Source organism: Monodelphis domestica, chromosome 1 (genome assembly GCF_027887165.1).
Source record: "Monodelphis domestica isolate mMonDom1 chromosome 1, mMonDom1.pri, whole genome shotgun sequence".
Lineage (NCBI taxonomy): Eukaryota > Metazoa > Chordata > Mammalia > Didelphimorphia > Didelphidae > Monodelphis > Monodelphis domestica.
In genome coordinates, this window is record NC_077227.1 from 378,405,917 (window position 1) to 378,426,496 (window position 20,580).

The 20,580-nt window shown below is 38.7% G+C and overlaps 1 protein-coding gene across 5 annotated transcripts in view; it reads right to left on the bottom strand.

The window, feature by feature from the left end:
• FBXW11 (F-box and WD repeat domain containing 11) overlaps nt 1–20,580 on the bottom strand; it is a 108,975-nt gene that overhangs the window by 55,610 nt on the left and 32,785 nt on the right. The window contains exon 2 of one of the 5 annotated variants that reach the window (XM_007474006.3): nt 16,431–16,532. The exons of the other annotated variants lie outside the window; for them this stretch is intronic. Coding sequence (XP_007474068.1) covers nt 16,431–16,532 — 102 coding nt within the window. The remainder of the gene's footprint in view (nt 1–16,430; nt 16,533–20,580) is intronic. 5 annotated transcript variants of the gene reach the window in all.

Consider the following 20,580-nt stretch of genomic DNA (forward strand, 5'->3'; position numbering starts at 1 on the left):
CAATATTTGCTTCCAGAGAATGAACTGAGAAATGGACATCTATTTTGCCAGTTGATACCTTCTTTGATTTGGGGGAGGGGGGGTCAGAGCTAAATAAAAATAAAATTCTTAAAAAGAGTTAGGAAAAGAAAAAAAAAGAAAAAAAAAAGATTGGGGGTGGAGGCAAAAGCTGATGAACCACATTGTGGATATGTTGAGTTGGAGGTTCTCACAAGTTTCAGGTGATGCCCAGCAGGACTGGAAATGCAGATTTAAGAGTCCACTAGATAGAGGATATTAAGGTAAGGAAGTGAATCTTGGAATCGCCAAAAAAGAGAGTTCAGAGAGAAAGAGAGATCTGTGGGAGGAACCCAAATAAAACTGGTCTGATGATGATTCTAATAGTGTCCAAAACAGAGGTGGACAAAAGAGATGATTGTGAAAGATACTATTACTATTGAGTGTACACACAGTATCACTTTTTAACATTCTTAGGAGAATAGGAAACAAAGGAGAAGTAACTGTGGAAGGAAAGAGCATTATATTTGGGATCTGACCACCTACAAGCAAATCCCCATTCTGCCACTAACTGCCTGAGGCAATTTTGAGCAAGACATTAACATCCCAGGGCTTCAATTCCATCATTTTCCATATGAAAGAACTGGAGGAAGAACAAGATCAACACTCCAGAGCTGGCTCCTAAAGCTAGGATCCTACAATTAAAAGGCTCAAGCAATAAAATTCTCTCATTTTACAGAGGAGGAAGGAGACCCCAAATGGTTCACTGACTGGGTTAAGATGACCCAATAAGTTCATGACACAAGCAAACCAAGTATTCTGACTTTCAAGATCCAATGTTTTCTCCTCTTTCACAATAAAGACAAGCATTACTTATTGAAGCCCAAAAAAGCAAAAAGAATTTGTCATTTCAATATGTTTTAGAAGTTATGGGAGAAAACTGGGCCAAAGGTGCTGATCATCTCATAAAAATAATCTGAGCACAGCATTTCTGTTAATTCTCACTAATGGGGTAGTATTAGTATTAGTAGTATTCCTACTCCTTATTTTTTTTCAGGTGAGTCACCAGGGGCTATACATAAAATATATCTGGCAGTTAATGTGGACGGCATTCAAAAAGTAATCCTGGGGTCAGCTGGGTAGCTCAGTGTGTTGAGAGCCAGGCCTAAAGATGGGAGGTCCTGGGTTCAAATCTGACCTCAGACACATCCCAGTTGTGTGACCCTGGGCAAGTCACTTGACCCCCATTGCTGTAAACCTCAAATTTCCTTAGACTTATAATTGTTGAAAATTTCACCATTGGGATATTTTATACTTGGAAAATTTCTTACTGATAGTCTATTGGAATGGGAACTCCATTGGCATGGGAGGTTCCTTCTCTTCCCTTCTTAAGATTACTTTAGGACAGAAACCCTTTGCTGAACAATGGAAAGGACTTTGACCTATGCTTAAGCATAGAACAGGAATTTCTTTGAGTCTTGATTGATTTAGAATTGATACAATGGAGATACTTGGAATAAATCTCCACCCTATTCAGTCCTAATAGGATTGAGTAAGGGCTGCAGCCTAGATCAAAATTTAATTATTCCAATCTCTACCATACTCAAGTTAACAGGATTTAGAAAGGGCTGTAGCAAAGGAGTATAGATTTAATCATTTGAAAATATGACCTTCAACAGACATGTGCAAAAGCCAGAAACCTCTGGGCGGTCCTGGGTTAAGCGAGAGCCTCCATTGACAGGGAAATTGATGAAGAGTGATTGGTAGATGTGAGGACTGAGGGGAGGCAACTTGGATGGTGTCCTTAAAGATAGGAGGGTCTGGAGACTCAGGGGGGAGGATTGAGTTTTTGGTCGGTGTGGTTCCTGGGCTCTGAGGAAGCTTGCTCGGAAGGAAGCTGAAGGTGGGGGCCTCTGAGACTGTTTCTCCATTTTGGACACGTGAGTGAAAGGAACTGATCTCTTTTCTTTGCCCCAGCTATCTAAGGGCTTGGGCCTTTTGGCCCAGCCTAAACAGAAGGGGTATTTAAGCCCTATTCCCTTCTCTCCCCTTTCTCTCTCTATATATATCTCTAATTCCTTTCTTGCTCCTATTGTAATTAAACTCCAAAAAAGGCTGACGGCTGACTTGAGTTTTTCATTTAGGAATTACATAGCTGATTCCTTGGCGACCTTAAATTAATATATATCAGTCTTTTAAAGTGATTCCCTTGTAACATTGCCTAGCCCTTACCACTGTTCTGCCTTGGAGCCAATACACAGTATTGACTCCAAGATGGAAGGTAACGGTTTTAAATTAAAAAAATAATAATAATAATCCTAAAATCTCTCTGAGTCCAACTATAGTTGCCACCTATCTGTTTTATCAAATATGAACAGCCTATGGAAAATCACCTGGGGAGTAACAATTTTCTCCTCCTTATCCACCAGGTATCAAAAAGTGGGGGGGTGGGGGGGGGCAGCTGGGTATCTCAGTGGATTGAGAGCCAGGCTTAGAGATGGGAGTTCTTAGGTTCAAATCTGACCTCAGACACTTCCCAGCTATGTGACTCTGGGCAAGTCACTGAAACCCCATTGCCTCGCCCTTACTACTCTTCTGCCTTGGAACCAATACGCATTATTGGAACCAATACACAGTATTGATTCCAAGACAGAAGGTAAGGGTTTTAAAAAAGATTTTGTTCCTCAATTCAAATCACTTGTAAAATGACTTGTAAAAAGTTGCTTTCTAGGACAGGTAGGTGGCTCAGTGAATATAGAGTAACAGAGCTGAAGACAAGAGGGTCCTAGTTTAAAATCTGATCTCAGATTCATCCTAGCTATAAGACCCTGAGCAAGTCACTTAACCCCAATTGCTGAGTCCTTACCACTCTTCTGCCTTGGAACTGTTATTTGGTATGGATTATAAGACAGAAAATTTGGTTATAAGACAGAAAAGTTGTTTTGTTTTGTTTTTAACTTAAAGTTACTTTCTCTTGAGCAGAAAAAAAAAGTTAGTTATTAGTGCCAATTAGGTGCCCTAAATGGGTAGGGGCAATGGAGAGAAGTTTCTGGAATTCTAATTTGATTTTTTTGATATTTACTCCCAACCAACAAATAGGTCTTTAAAATATATTTCTCCATAGAAACAGTATTATAAATGACGGTTAGGAATGCAGTCAACCCTCGGTAAGAATTCTCAGAATGTGTTTTACAGTATCACTGTTAATGCAATAGCCAAACATCATCATTAAGTCCAAAATGCTGCTTTAATTTACTTAGACTAATTGTACATCTATCTCCAATACCATTGTTCCTATGGAATGAATAGATTTAATAATGTTTAGATGGCCTAACATACTGTTTCTGGGAGGAGAAAATATTATTGAGATATATCTATACCTGAAATCATACTGTGGGGACTTATTTCAGTTACAACAGGGAATAAAACAGGCATTTATTGGAATACCTGGAAACAAAACCATTATATATAATATTGAGGGTGAACCTTTTATAGAGTGCCGTGTTCCGCCCCAGAAACCACCTGCTATGCCACCCCCAACCGAGTGCCGGTGGGTGCACCCTACCCCAGTGCTCTACTCCCCTCCAACTCTGCCACCTATGAGCCACTACTGTGCACTCCCAGTGGGCCACTGGGCACAGGGTGGGGAGGGGGAAAGAGAGAGGGGGGGGGAAGAGAGAGAGAGAGAGAGAGAGAGAATGTCAGCAGTCATGGTAGAGAGGGAGGGGGAGCAGCTACAATGAGTCCCTCAGCCTTTCTAGAAAGGAAGGGGGGGGGGGGAGATAAGCCAGCATGAATGCCCACACAGAGCTCTGTTTGCCATCTTTGGCATCCATGCCAAAGGTTCACCATCACTGATATATATAACATTGTTTCCACAAGAAGGATTTCCTGAGTTCCATATAAGTGGCCCATAAACTTTTGGAACAAAGCTTTTAATAAGTTGGGAGATTATATTTGTCGGTTGAAATATTGATGCTTTTAAGTCAGTAAATTTTCTCAGTTAAAAAATAATAATACGATTCCTGTAGTAAATCCCTACTCATAAAAGAACTGCTTGGAAAGAATATACTCTATCTAAAAGAGCACTGTCCCTTCATTCCCTAGCACAATGCTTGGCACATAGTAAATGCTTAATAAATGCTTGTTGGTAGACTAACAGTTACCATATATTACAGATGCAGAATACTGATATTCAAATAATTTAAGCAATAAATCATTCACATTTTGCCAACTCACTTCACTAGGGAAATGTCTATGACCATATATGCATACCTTTAACATATAAAACCACTATCAATTGTTTAAATATTAACCATATATAATAAATAGATACATAAAAACAGAACAAGTCATGATGGAGGCAGAAGCAATTACTAAAAACTAAAGAAGATGAAATAAGACAGAATTTTACATTTATTCTGTATCTACTGATATATGCCTTTCTTGTATTCCCCAAGTAGATAATGGCAAATGGGAACTGTTTTGTTCTTTATGCCTGTATCCCCATAGTCTAACACAGCACTATCACATAATGCTTGTCAATTCTCTGGTTTACAACCAGTTGTCCCTTATCACATATATATCAAGGCTTTCTGGGAAGTTTGTTCTAACTATACAAGGAAGAAATCAGCCAAATGAAAGGGAGGGATAAAAAATGAAAAGAAGGTTGTATTAAACAAGAATTACTCGGATTTTTCGTGTATCTGCCTCCTTCTGATCCCAAAATGCATTTGGAAAAGGGAAGGAAAAGTAAAGAGGAGAGAGGTGCTATGGGGTAAAGAATGCAGTCAAGAGCCATAAGGGCTTTGGAGTCTTCTGGGCTCCAGGATCAGAGTCCTGGGTCTAAAAATAAGGAAACAATTCTCTGAAATGTTCATCGTCATGCAGTAGAGGGCAGTAGGGCAAGTATGTAGATGTCCCTGAGCCCTAAAGAAATGATTTCTTCTCAGACAAGAGATCACACTGGAAATTCTTAGAATTATAGCTACAGCGAAGTTTTTCCTCCTCATACTCCTACCGTCAACCCCAAGGAAAAATCAATACCCTTTTCAATAAAGGGACAATATTGGAGATAAGGCAAAGAATCAATATATGCCACGCAAAGGATAACTGAACTCTCTCTTCTGAACTCATTCCAGACAGTGTGCAGATAATTAAACCGCATTCCAAACCTTTTCACAATGTTAACCCTCATGATAATTGTGTTCCTCATATTACAGGGCTCACATGTATAGGAGGTTGGGGAGAAAAGTTACAAAGCAAACAGTCATGATCCCTGCCTTTCTAGAACTGAAATGTCTAGAGCAGGCAGCATTAGCTAAGATAGGCTATGGTATCGAACAGCAAAATGTGCTTCAGCACCCAAAATATGGGAAGGGAAACCTTGCTAAGTCACAAGGAAAGGAAGCTGAGCAATACTACCAGTACCTACTTGTCCAAGGTTTTGTGCAGAAAGTGAACTCTGGGGAGATCCAGAAAGGATGAGAAGTAGAAAGCTTCCTGAAGGCAAAGAATGACTGAGATCTAGGAAGCACCATAGGCTATAGGAGCAAAAGGGAAGGGGGGGGGGGGGATTAGGCAGGAGACTCATATAAAATTTGAATGAACTTTGACTAAATGGAGAGTTGAGTAGGACAGTAAGAGAAGGATTTGAGAGATGCCTTCTAGGCATCTAGTCTGATGGAAGAACTTAAAGTATTCTTGGGTTTAGGAATGTAAAGTAAGATAGATGGACCACAGAGAAAGAAAAGTTGGAGAAGATTTGATTTATTATAAGACATCCATGCTTCTTCAGATCCAAGGTTTCAATCTATGGATTAAGAAAAGGCTAGGGGGACAGTTAGGTGGGTCTGTGGATTGAAAGCCAGGCCTACAGTCCAGAGATCCTGAGATCCAATCTGTGTGTTCTTGAGCAAGTCCCTTAACCCCCATTGCCTAGTCCTTACTACTCTTCTGCTTTGTAACCAATACACAGTATTGATTCTAAGATTGAAGAGGAGAAGAGAGGAAGGAAGGGGAAGAGAGGAGAGGAGAAAGGCTGGATATGAAATATGAAAATATATTTTCAAAAGTTAAAATTGGTCACAGTATTCATTTTACTGATATTTTTCTGCCCCAGACTCAAAGAGACTAATGTCATTGACCTCATCGCTTTTTTATTTTTCCCTGAATCAGGTCAAGCACTTTCAGTCATTCTTCTATGTAAAATCTTCAAAGGAAAAGCAGGCCATAGTCAACTAGAGAAGCTTGCAGGTTTTTACTTATCTGTTTTTCACTCCTTTGTTATCAAAGAAAAACAGCAAAGGGAAAGAGGGGTGGAATTGTGGGATGCTTATGCAGAAAAGAGAGTAAAAACAAAAAGCTGGGTGTGGAGTGTGTGTAATAACTGCTATCACAGGAGTAAGTATCACTGCTATCACAGTGGGTTTAGCAGGTGACTTAATTGAACACTAACATGGGGGGTGGGTGGGGTGGCACAAGACAAATTGCCCAAAGAGGGATAAACCAGCTCAAGTCAGAAAATGTTCCTAAAGTAGGTCAAAGTTTCTAATCCATAAAGGTGTGAGAACAAGTCTGGGAGACCGTCTTTGAAAAAATGAATAAAAACAAATGAAATGAATTTTTTTAAATTTCAGTGTTCCTTAATGCCTCTTAAATGAAATTTTAAAATCCTCAGCCTAGCATTGAAACAGCCTAGACCCTCCATAGTCTAGCTCCTACCTTGTTATCCACTCTTATTTCATACAAACTTCTTTCACTCACCCTAAATTTAACCCCTAATTTTAACCTTAACAACTCCAAGTTTGATAGAACAGGCCTACTAATTGTCCCCCTCATCTCTTGCCTCAGTTCTTTCTCCCCATGGGTGAAATACCTTCCCTCTCTCATTATCTCTTCATCTCAGAATCCCACCCCCTTACAGTCACATGCTTAGGTACCAACAACTCCCCCACAAGGCTTTTCTTGATTCTTCCAGTTAGTGTTCTTTAACCCCTTGGAGTATCTGTATACATGATCAATTTTAGTCCCTTGAGGACAAGGGCACCTTCCTTTTCGGTCTCTGGCTCTCAAGTGCCTAGGACACCCAGTGCCTAAAATATAACAAGCACTTAATGTTTGTTGAACTGAATGTAATTTTTCAGGATTCCTATCAGTACCCAGGAAAATAGGGTTAAGGAGGAAACTACAGCATGAACTCTGTGGATAAAGGAACTTAAAAGAGTATAGCCTCATGATTTGTTTTCTGATTTCAATCTTTTACTCCTTCAATAATAGGGGGCAAAGTATAAGACAAAACCTTCTCTTTACCTCTTTAATTTAGGAGCAAACTGCTTAGAAAAAATCTGAGAGAGCAAAAATGTCTGGCTAACCATTCAAGCAGTAATTATTGCTCAGTTCTAGCCTAACTATCTCCCAAGTGACAGATATTATCTTTGAGGGAGAAAACCTGGGGCCTGTGACTTTCCTGAACACCCAAATCTTAACTACCACTTCCAGAATCTGAGCTCTCTGGAAGCTAAAAAGCCTAAGAGGAACACCAGGAGAGGGAAAAGCCAACTCCTCCTTCCACTGCAATCCTCTTATCCTGCACATTCCAGAATTGTATCTAGGATATCACCCACTGTGACAAAGGAAACATATTCCAGCAGGTTCCCAGTACCTCTAGGACCAACTAGAAACTCCTCTTTCTTCCACTTAAACCACTCCACTGCCCAGGCCCCTCCTACCTTTCCAAAGTTCTTTCACTGCTACACACACTGTGTTCTATCTTCCCAACTCAATGTCTTTGCTTTAGCTGTGCCCTCTGCCTGGACTGCTCTTCCCTCTCACCTGTCTCTCAGAAGTCTTGCTTTCCTTTAAATTCCAGCTCAGACTCCACCTTTCCTGTCTTCTCTCAAAACTCACCTAATCATTTTTCACATATACACATATGTACAAGCTACATATCGTCTCCCTCTTTAGAATGTAAACTTCTACTTTTTTGTTTTGAATCCATAATGCTTCTAGGTGGCACAATGGATAGAGTGCTAGACCTAGAGCCAAGATAAACAAATCCAGCCTCATATTACTAGCTGTCTGACCCTGGGCAAGTCATTTAACCTCCATTTGCCTCAGTTTCCTCATATGTAAAATGGGGTACAATAGTGCCTACCTCCCAGGGTTGCTGAGGATTAAATGAGATAATAATTGTAAAGCACTCGGCGTAGTGCCTGACACATTGTAAATTCTATATTAATGTTAACTATTATTAAATAACATTAATAAATTCATTCATTCAAGCTAACAAAAAATGAAATCAAGATTTGTTTTTGAGTTTATTTTTGTTTATTTAATCTCCAAGGATATCACCTGAGGTTAGGAGGGACTAAAATGTTTAATTTTTATGTACAGAATCCTCAACCCAGAGAGTCTTGTTATAATTACAATCCCTACTTAGGAAAAAAACTCAAAGCAGATGGAAGCTCTATAGTTATTGTTTTCCCAGAATTCTAGGATTTTAGAGGTGGCTGGACCCTCAGAGGTAATCTAGTTCAATCCATACCTGAACAATTCCCTCTCTCTCATACCTAACTCAACTAGCCTTTGAAGACCTTCAGTGAGGGGGGAGCACTACCTTCCAAAGCAGCTCATTCCTTTTGTGGAGAACTCTCTCTAATCTTCCTTTCATCAAGTCTAAATTTGCTGCATTACAACTTCCACATGTTGCTCACAATCTGCTTTCTGGAGCCCACTAGAATAAGCCTAACCTCTCTTCTACAGGAGCCCCTTTAAATATTTGATGACAGCTGTTACAACTCCCTAAGTTCTCTCTTAACTAGACTAAACATTCCCAGTTCCTTCAACTGATACTAATAGGGAAGAGTTTCCTCACATGCATCCTAGCATGTGATCCTCCTAACAACACTATAAGGCATTATCACCCTCCATTTTTACAAGAGTCAAGACTAAGAAGAATAAAGTAACTTGCCCACAGCTCACACAGCTAGCAAATATATTCTGTGAAGATGAAGGACTGAACAGAGAATCATCTGGGCCTGTTAGGTTCAGTTGTTTGTGGCCCAGCACTTGGGCCAAGAGCAGAGTTCCTTGGCTAAAGATGATACTCCAAACTTAGCCTGCTGATCAAGAGCTTTTGCCATTAGTCATAAAGGAGATGAAAAAAGAATGTGAAATGATCAGCAGAAATCTATTCCCATGACGGATGGATGGATGGAAGGAAGGAAGGAAGTCAAAGGGAGGAAGGAAGTCAAAGGGAGGGATGAAGGGAGGGAGGAAGTAAGGATGGGAGGGAGAAAGGAAAAGAAAGGCATCAACTGACTTGAGACAGTATCTATTCTGTACTCTACAGCTTTTTCACTATGTCCATTGGGTAGGTCAGTACTTTAGAGGCAGCAGAGGAACAGAAAGAATGTTTATACTTAAAGAGTCAGGAAACCTAGATGTAAATCCTGGCCTGGAGGCTTCTTAATCATTGGATCTTGGACCAATCACTTAATCTCTCAGAGAGTGCCAGTTTCCTCATCGGTAAAATGAGGATGATAATACTCAAGCTACCTAAAAGGCTCTTGGGAGGAACAATGTAATCCTTGGAACTATACAAATCCAAGTCAATATTATTATAATCTCCTCCAACCTTGTGCAGATCATTTCTCATCCAAACCTTCTCAATATATGCAAATCTTGTCTATCAAGTCCTCCATAGAAGATCTACCCAATAAGCTAGAGGCTCCTCTTCCCAATCTTTTAATAATGTGCTTTTAAATATAATGTTTATGATGAGGAAAAGCAAAACCAAACTACCAGGAAGATGTTGCAACCTAGCAACAACGATATCCATTACAGAGGATAAAGATGTAGAGAATGTCAAAGGCCTTCAAATTACATTGAATTCTATCTTGGTTTTCTACAAATCAAAGTGAAGTAGACACAGGGGGAGGTAACAAGATCAACAACAAAAATCCATTAGAAAAATATGGTATGGGATCAAGAAATAAAAGGACCCAAGGGATTGTGGACTAGTCAGAATGCATGAAACTGACTATATCATACACATTATGCATACTTAGTTAAGCTTTCCCCAATATTCTGTGAACTCTCATAATAACCGAACAATGCCAGTTTGGGAAGCTAGACCACACAATTCACCTAAAAGTATCATTCAAAAAGGAGCTGGTTGCTAGGATATAGTGAAGATTTTCACTAGAGTTCCTTCTGTGTGCCAGGAAAGAAAAGTTGACCTTAACTGAAGACTTTCAGTCTGGAAGAGATTCTTAAGTATGAGTCCAAAACATGCTACCACATTACTGTAGCAGTTCAGGAAAAACTACACACCAACTCAAGGTACAATACTGATCCTCACTAAAAATAGTCTTTCCTATAAACCAAGTCCTAGCTAACCCATTCAGCAGAGACACAACTAGTCAGCACCTCTAATGTAGAAAACAATACTCAAATATGAAATTATATTGACCTTGTCAATTATTTTCTTACACTCCTGTTGACTAAACAGAACATCCTGTCAGTGACTTCTAATAAGCACAAAGTACTTTATCAACATCCTGGTCCAAGTACCAATTTGGTACATAGACAAAATATTGTGCTTGCCTATGGAAAAAAGATTTCTACAAAATTAGTTCCTTACTTTCCATTCTACAAAAAAATTCCATTTCTGCAGTGGCTCACAAATCCTGGTCTTTCTACTCCATTGAGGGCCAAGAGTATAAGACATATAATTGACCTGCCAGCTTAAGATTTTTGCCTAGGTTATCCCCAACTGCAGTTCTGGTATGGTAGCTAGATGGCTCAGTCAGATTGACAGGCCTGTAGTTTAGAGGATCCAGGCATTTCCTAGTAGTGTGGTTGGGCAAGTCACAACCCCATTTGCTTAGCTTGACTCTGCTGTCTTAAGAGTTGTTACTAAGAAAGAAAGGCTTTTAAATATATATATATATATATATATAAAGAAAAAAGGAAACAGATGTTTTAAGGGATGATATTTGAATGAGTTCTCATATAAAAGGATTATACTTATACTGCCAACAACAGAAGTAAAAGCATGGATTTGAGTCCCAGCTCAATACTTACTAGCTGGGAAACCCCCTGAGGTCAATGCTTCAGTTTTCACTGTAAAAATGAGGATATTGATAATATTTTCTCTACCTACCTCATAAGGTTATGGTTTGTAAGCCTTAAAGGACATTGACAATTCAAACTGTTCAAAAATGAATAGGGTTGGGGCAGCTAGGTAGTAAAGCCAGACCTGGAGATTGGAGATCCTGGATTCAAATCAGACCTCAGACACTTCCTAGCTTTGTGACCTGGACAAGTAATTTAACCCTGGTTGCCTAAGCCCTTGCCACTGTTCTGTCGTAGAAATAATACAAAGATGGAAAGCAAGGGATAACTTGTAAGGTGATAAGTGCTCTATAGTTTAAAATATTCAAAAAGAGGCAGAACAATTAGTTGTCAGAGATATTATTGGAGAGAATGATTCCTGCCCTGAGTGGGATTCTGGACTAGATAACATCCTAAAGTCCCAACTCTTAAGCATTTTTTCCCATTCTAACTCCTCCCTTTCTGTCTCTCTTCTATACTGAGCTGCCTTTATCTTTTCTACAATCAATCCTTGTAAAAACCTAAATAGTGGGATTATAAAATTATAGCCTAGAATAAAACCCCTCAACTAATGAACTCTTCTATAATGAGTTGCTGTGCAAAACTCCCTTCCCCACCTTCCCACCAAACATCAAGTCGTGGCCAATGTTCAATTGATGGGCCTTTCCTTATGTGAATAGGATGGTCCTTAGCCAGATACATGACTTAACATTTTGCCCTTAATTGGAGGTTTTCCGGCTCAGTGGGATCTGCCAAAGTTTGTGCTCTGTTGGCATGGATGTTTGTGAGCCCAGGGTCACCTCTACGCCATGATGAGGCATCAGAAAAAGACTTTAGTCGCAGTTGGGAGACTGCATTCCATAAATATTAAGCACATGAATTTTTTACTTTAAAATATTCCCTGGTTGGAGGTTCACTTTGATCTCAGTATAAACAAAAATTCTCAAGACTTGTTCTAAATACAAAAACCAACTCTTATATTGTTTCAAAAGGTTAGATCACTGAGCCACCCCAGTGCTCAGAGAAAAGACACTATGTAAATACTAGGAAGAAACTCCAAATTTTAGCAACCCCAAAAAGAAAGCCTCTTCAAACAATAGATCAATTCTCTTTGTTCCTCACTTAATGTGGCACGTTTTACTTTCATCCACTAGCCAATCTGTTCCTATCAAGGGTTTTATATTCTTGGATTTTGTAATTCTCTAAATCCAGACATGCACTTACTCTGCAGCTAAAGTGCTCCTTCATCTTGTGGCTGAAACAGAAGCTATTCAACATAGGAACATCTGAGATACAAAGAATCCTCAAATCAATGTCTGAGGATAAAAGAAAGCCCTGACATTTTTTGCATGTAACAGCCATTAAGAGCCATTTAGTGGGAAGACCTTGACTAGCTAGGAGTCTGGCGAGAAAGTATGGATAAGAACAGCCTAAGTGTAAGTGAAAGAAAGCCTCACAGGGGCTAAAGATGATTAGGAAATCAAAGAAAAACCAAGAAGTGAAAAGGAACCTGGCAAGAAGGAAAGCTCACTTGGAAACAGTGGGCAGAAAGCTGTGCCTTGACTGCTGGAGTCAAGGGATGAGACAAAACAACAGTAAGTGTTTAAGTGAACAAAAGGTGTTTTTTAAAACAACACCAGTGATAAAGCCATGTAGAGAACCAATTTTAACAAGAAGTCAAAGCCTATACATTTTCTAAAACTACTAAACCAGAATGTCAAAATAGTTTCTGAATGGGTTTTGGCCCCAAAAAGGGAAGTTATATGGAGTAATAGGAACAGTGTGCCTGGATTTGGAGTGGGAAGAACTAGGTTTAAATTCCATCTCTGCCATTTACCCTTTAAGACTCAAATATAATATACAAGAACTTTTCAAATCTTAAAATATTTTATAATTGTTAGCTAGTCTAATGTTCCAGTTTATGAAGTGAAGAAAAGGCACAGGGTTGAGTCTAGTCCAAACTGAGCATTTTTAACCACTCCAATTTCAGTTGAAAAAATTTTTTTCACTCTTGGGTTCAGTTTGGAGTTCAAGAAATTACTAGGGGAGCAGCTGGGTAGCTCAGTGGATTGAGAGCTAGGCCTAGAGACAGAAGGTCCTAGGTTCAAATGTGACCTCAGACACTTCCCAGCTGTGTGACCCTGGGCAAGTCATTTGACCCCCATTGCCTAGCCCTTACCACTCTTCTGCCATTGGCTTCAAGATGGAAGGTAAAGGTTTAAAAAAAAAAATAAAGAAAAGAAAGAAAGAAATTACTAGGGCTCTACTTTGCTCTCCTAATCTACCTAACTGAAATGAAGGCCATTTATAAGGAGGTGAGAGGATGTGGAGTTCTTAATGACTCTAGCTAAAAAGACTATACTGCACTGTTGGTCTCCAGCTTTTAATGCTATTCAGAAATCCTTACCTATCAATTTTTTAAACTTTTATCTTCTTACTATCAATTTTAAGATAGAAGAGTAGCAAGTCCTAGGCAATCAGTTAAGTAATTTGCCCAGGGTGATGGAAGTAGGAAGTCTCTGAGGTCAAATTTGAAAACAGGTCCTCCTTACTCTAGGCCTGGGGCTCTATTCACTGTACTATTCAGCAGCCCCGCCTATCAAATTTAAGAGTCTATTTTCAAAGTCCTATTTGTTCAAGAATTTGATTGTCCGACATTGTCAGAAATCCTTGGGCTTCCTAAACTGAACAATACCAAGAAAATGGGTCCTTTTAGGAGGGCACCATGGTCCATTTTCTAGTCTGGCCTTCCAAGACTTTGTTCCTCCTATCTTTATTCTTGTCCCACTTCATTTCTCCCCACATTCATTAGATCCAATCTTGTACTGTTTTTTTCCTTTTGTTTTTCCACTTATATTCTACTTCCAATTATTAGAATGCCTTCAAAAAAATAGACTTCTCTCTTTACCCCAACCCAACCAGAAAATGAAAGCTAGATAGTTAGTTGCCTTCCTACTGATTAGCTTCTGTGTGTGTGTGTGTGTGTGTGTGTTGAGGGGGAGGGGGGGTCTTCTTGGTACATAGTTGTTTTCATGTTGTCTCTGCTATTAGACTATGAATTCTTCGGGAGCAAAGATTTGAGGTTTTGTGTTGGGTTTTTTGGGGGGATGGGAGGAATGGACTTTGTATCACCAAACATGTGACATAGTTTCAGCATATAGTAGACACTTAATAAATGCTTGTTGATTAACTGAGATATCACCCCAAATCATTGCATTGGGGGGGGGGTTCAATACTTGGCCCTGCATGGAATAAAACTAACTAGAACCATATGGGAAAGCCTTTTAGTTCATATCCTCATATCCCAGGCAATGTTCCCTTTCCATTCCAATAAGCAGGTGGGGAGTTTAAGTAGATGTCTGGAAGCTTCCAGAATAACTACGATATCAGATTTGCTCATTCTGTCCAGCTAAGTAAATATTTCATTTTACAGTAGAGAACACATCCCCAAGTACAAGTAATGGAAAACAAAACCATATGCAAACAAACTCCTTAACCTTCTCCTAAAGAATGTATTTCCCCATTCCTATGATGATAACTGCTCAGGGCAAAGCCCCATTTTATTCATGTAAAAACTTTTCTGGTGTGGAAAGGAGTCAATTAAGAACTGTGTAACAAATGTGGTTTGCCCCTTTACCCTTCCAACTCACTGCTCTTCAGAGATTTTCTCATCAGTACCCATTATGAAAATAAAGCAACCAAGTTTTCTCTAACTGTTCTAGCTTGGCTGAAGAGTGTTTGCAATGAGGCACTTAGTTTTAATTGGATACAATAAACTTAAGTTGCACTTCTAACAATTCTTTATAAGTGCAACCCCTTCTTACTTAATGGGACAGCCCAATGGAATCAGCAATTGAATAACATTCAAGTTAACAATATTCAGCAATAGAGATAAACACTATTACTATAATACAAATATCTTCATTCATTTATCAAGCAAACCAAAAGCATGCACTAGGTAGCATTTAGAAAAGGACTGATATTCAAAACACATATCAACAGGCTCAGAAACTCCTTTTCAAAGGTAAATAAATATCCAGGGTACACTGGAGCCTCGCTGGAACATCTGTGTTTGCCCTGCATCTTACAAGTGACACCCATCCCACACACTCATAAACTGGGCCTTAATGGTACTTCAGTGCCAACTCCCCATATCTTGACTAGTGTCCAAGGTAGCCTCATACTGAATTCTAGTCTATGACAAATAATGTTACAGCCAGGTTCCAGTGTGGTTTCCAAATACAGTACATTTGAATAAATGACCATATTGACACTAACTAATCCAAAAGCATTCTAACTAGCCGTGCAAAATAAAACAAAATACCCATGATCCCAAATGGAGGAATGCTATTCTCCCTCCTATCTCCCTAGGTCCATTTACAGGTTGTAAAACTATTACTAGAGAGTGAAGACCTTGGAATAATAAAGCCACTCTCACCATCGATAACAATAACTTCCTTATTAGTGTGGCCAGGGTGAAGGAGGGCCAGAGGCACCATTACAGTAACTTTCATAATTCTTTTCAGGACAAATTGGAATATACAAATAGGATCTTAATGTTGGCATTCAAATAAGGCTACAATACCCACTTTCTCTTCATAAGGATTAAATACTTGATTTCCATACAGCCTGACTCCCTTAAGAGCTGGGCAACTGAACTGACTCTTGTTATATTTGCCACATGACTCTTTAGGGAAGGGAGGGTCATGATCTGCCAAGTCTCAGTCTGTGGGCCTTGAGAGTCAGGATCTACTGGTTCAATCGGCTGGGGTGCCAGCCTGAAGCTGAGATCTTTATGTGTTACTAGAGCAAATGGGTCAATTCCTGCACCACTAGCTGAGGTTACATCCTATAATTTTGTTAAATTGGGGGTGGAGGGGTGGAGGGGAGGCCTTGCTTCCTGAAGGGTGGTACAGGATTTTTAAGTTGGAAGATTGGTCATATAAGGCCTCAGCAACTATCACAAAGTATTATCTTAAAAACCCTTCAAAACTTAGCCAGCCTAAAAATATTAAAGACCAAAAGAAGTGATAAGGCAAAATGTGTCTACATGCATACATGCATAACTATTTACTATTAGAACCACAACTTCATGGGAGAAAGAACACAAAAGGGATCCCCAGCCAAAGAACAAGTTACTAAAGAGAGGCCCTGTCAACCCTAAGTCATTGTTTTCCTGGGGCTATTTCAGAGTAGAAGGTTACACAAAACATTTAGCAGACTTAACAATTTGATTTAACAGACCACTCAAGAGTTTTAACAAATGTTCACAGCATACGCATAAACACATTTACAACAAGAAAGAAGAAAGGCACCTGGAGACATCTGACACTGGGCATGCTCTGCAGGCATCTCAGTGCGCACATGCTCTCTACCAGGTTGGAGCAGCCTAGCCACAAAGACCTTGGCACAGAACACTGCAGGGTGACAAAAAGGAAGGAAGAGAAGAAGCAGTTAGAGGCCACAACAAATCACTTCACACAGGCAACTCAAATATTAGTGAGTTAAGTGCATCACTGTTTCCAGTTAAGTGATAGTTTATCAATGGCCAGGGCTAAAAGAATTTCAAGACCTTTTCAAAGTATGTGCCAGCTTGCTGACCTATAGAACGAGATGTCCATTTCCAACTGCTCAATCAAATAAGCTCATTGCTAGGGAGCTGGAATGGACCTCACAGGCCACCAGGTCCAACTCCTCTCACTTAGGTCCAACTCCTCTCACTTTACACTGAGGAAGCTGAGGCCCAGAGAGATTAAGTGGCTTGCCCAAGGTCATTCAGGATTTGAACCCAGGTCCTCTGACTCCAAATCCAGCAGCTTTATCACTGCATAATACTCTACTTCATATGAAAAACTGAATCACCTAACACATTTGGTACTTTGAGTGAAGTTTTGCATTCTGTTTAAAATGCAGGAGAAATCAGAAAGCTATCCCAAGTTGGTAGATGAGGCCAAGTGATTAACAATATAACTGATTCTCACTGTTATAGCAATATCTCTGCCTTCAAACATAATTAAAGTTTAGAAACATTAATTTTTTCAATCCAGGGCTTTGTACTGGTGGCTGGTAATGACTAAAGATAGACATTTATTTCCTAGTCTCTCCCACCAACCCCCCCCCTTAAATGGGGGAAAAAAAAGACTTGTTGACATTAAAATTCAGAAACAGTAGAAAATTAAACTCTAAATGTATAGCATGACTAATATTCAATACCAAATATTAGCCCAAAATGAAAGCTAGTGGTCAGTGAAAACAAAAATAGAATGTCTCTCCCCTCCCCCACTGCTAGGGGGTGTGGCCAATTCGATTTTATAGTGTCAGTCAGAAAAGACATCCTCATCAAAAGTCAAATGTGTTTTCTGTAGTTTGAGTTTACTGGGAATCTCGTACTACTTCTCAGCTCGACCACATTAGCCTAGTTAATATGGTATCTATATGTAATTAAAGCATGGTTAGAGTATGTAGATAGCATATAAGAAATAATATGGGGCAGCATTCTCATAATATCAGAAATCACTCAAATGCCATTCATCTTTATCTTGAAGCTTATCAAAAATGTTATTTGATAAGTCAATAAAATGTCACTATTAATTATATTTACTTATATCAGGCTGTGTAAAGAATGGATAGTCAGAGATCCAAACATAATATATACAAGTTCTATGCATTATGCAAATCTTCAATACTTTAGAAATTCTATTATGTAGTTTCCTACAACTCCAAAAGGATTAAAACAATTTTTTTTCCCAAGTATCTAAACACCAGAACCATGGAAATACAAGTAGAGAATTTCATAAATATACCTGTGCTCACTGGCTAATATTAAACACAAAATCTAACCACCAATGTCATTTCCTTTAATCAAAATTTAGATGTCAAATGTCCTTTATACAAATGCTATATATATATATATATATATATATAAAGTAACTCAAATTCCATTATGTCAACTAAAGATTAATAATAATTTTTATTTTAAAATATAAAAATTGAGAACCAATTACTCAGATTAAAATAAAAATTCTATCTTGGGAAATTTCCTAAGATTGTTTTTACACTCAATGAGCACATATGCATTTGAGGAAGTAAGTAAGCTATATGCATGCTGTCTGTTACTCTCATGTTCAAGCTTGCAATTAAGATAAAAATAAAACCCTGCTTTTTGACCTCCTCATTTAATGCCCTTTACAGCCTGGCCAGCCTTTCTAGATTGCATCTTATTCCCTGTCAGATGTTTTACAGTCCAGCCAAATGTGCCTTCTTGCCTTTCCCTGAATGTGCATTCTATATTTCCCCTCAGGGTTTTTGTATAGATCATCAATGCTCTATGCAAGAAAGTACTGACTCTTAGAAACCCATTGATTCTTTCAAGGTTCAAATCATTCACCACTTCCTACAGAAAGTTTTTCCTGAGCACTCCACATGTCAGTCCTATTTCCTCCTCTCCCCATTTTTCTCTTCCCTTCTCAAATTATCTAGTACGTACTATATTTTAAAACTGTCACCATCATTCCTTTAAGATCATAAACTCCCTGAGAGGGAAGATCTATTTGTTAAATATCAAAGATAAAATAGTGTCTTCCCACCTGGTGGGCCCTTAATAAATGCTTATGGTTGACTTCATCCAAGCCCCAATTCATACCAGAAAGAAATTTTAGTGATCCCTCATTTCATGAATAAGGAAACTGGGGTCCAGAGATATCATGATTTACCCAGGATCAAATAGTAGCAGAAGTTGTCCTATATATTATATAGTACACCAAACAAATCCAGCATGATTTCTGCTGTACACTGATACCTCCTACAAAGTATTAAAATTGAGTCCTATAAAGTCAGGAATTTTAAAAATGTAAATACTACATATTCACATACATATTACAAATCCAAGTATGTATCACATCTGTGTGTGTATAGATATGTAACTTGACTTTAGCTTGCCATCACTATTAAAAGATAGAAGAAGGCATTATATCAGCACCTCTACTCAATACTATGTTCCACCGTATATAATATGTCCTATTTATGTAACATCACTTGAAGGTAGAATTTAGCAGAGGATGATCTATCACAGACCTTATCTAGGGGCAAATAATGAATGAAATAGCAACAAGACCTTTTAGATCACAGTGGGTTCCAAGACTAAGGTGATCCATTTCATGGTCAGGACTTTTAACTGCAGAACTGATCTGACACTGATTTGTTAGCAATAAGCAATCCACAAGCATTTATTGGGTAAGTGCTATGTGTTGCACACCATGCTAGAAGGTGGAACAACAAAGACAAAAATAAAACAGTCCTTTGCCTTCAAGAATCTCACATTCTATTGGGGAGAAAACATGTATAACTGAGTGGATATCAAATACAATGGGAAGGGAAGGCACTAGCAATTAGCAGGGAGAAGTATTATATTAAAAAAAGTATTGGCCAGGCCTGGAGAAGAGAGGTTCTGGATTCAAATCCATACTGAGACACTTCCTACCTAAGCAAGTCACTTAACCTCAAATGCCTTTAGCCCTTACTGCTCTTCTGACTTGGAACCTTAGATACTTATAATCTGTTCTAAGAAGGTAAAGGTTAATTATTTATTTTAAGTATTAGGGTTGCCCCACAGTAATTCTCCATTAAGATTCCAAGAAAAGGGAAAGGTTGAAACTAACAATTAGCCATGCCATAGAAAGATACCCTTTCACAAATACCAAATGCCCCACCAACAAAATGCAGCCTTCAACAAGGATAACTGTGCTACCTGCACCTAAGGGGAGCTTCCCCTTCCTGGATCTGTTGGGCCAGAAAGGACATTAATGCCATTTGCAAATGATGGCTAAAAGCTCAGATATGATTAATGTAAAGGATTATCTCATCTAATTGTCAACACAATAGAAGGTTTTAAGCTTCTGGGACTGATTTTATGGATTCCAAACTTAGCATATATTGTTGGCTATACTGAATCCATTTTTTAATGTTTCTGACCTAGAATATAATACTGCTAAAGTTATAAGGAATATTAAATTTCTTCAATCAGTTACAACCACAGTAAAAAAAATTAATATTTAAAAACATAACTCCTGGCAAGTTGTTTATTTGAGTCAGAATATATATTAATCTTTTAACTTATACTCTAAGACAATTTAAATATTCCTCCCCTCAGGCTCAAATTCTTTTAGCCATGGAGACTTCATGGGACATGCTTAAGGAGCAAATCTGGTGGTAAAAAGATAGCGGCACACTAAACATGTTTTTAATATCTTTTCTATTTAACTTGCAGCAATGCCCATTTTCAGTTAGGAGCATTTCTAAAAGATCAGGAGATCTTTCACTGGATTCTGATCACAAGCAGCAAGAAGTTCAATTAGAATGGCCAGAGAATAAAATCAAAGAAATGAACTCTAAATAGCACAGTAAGCTCATAATAACTATGTTTACATGATTCTCTACATCTACTATATAGTTAACCAAAACTGGCAT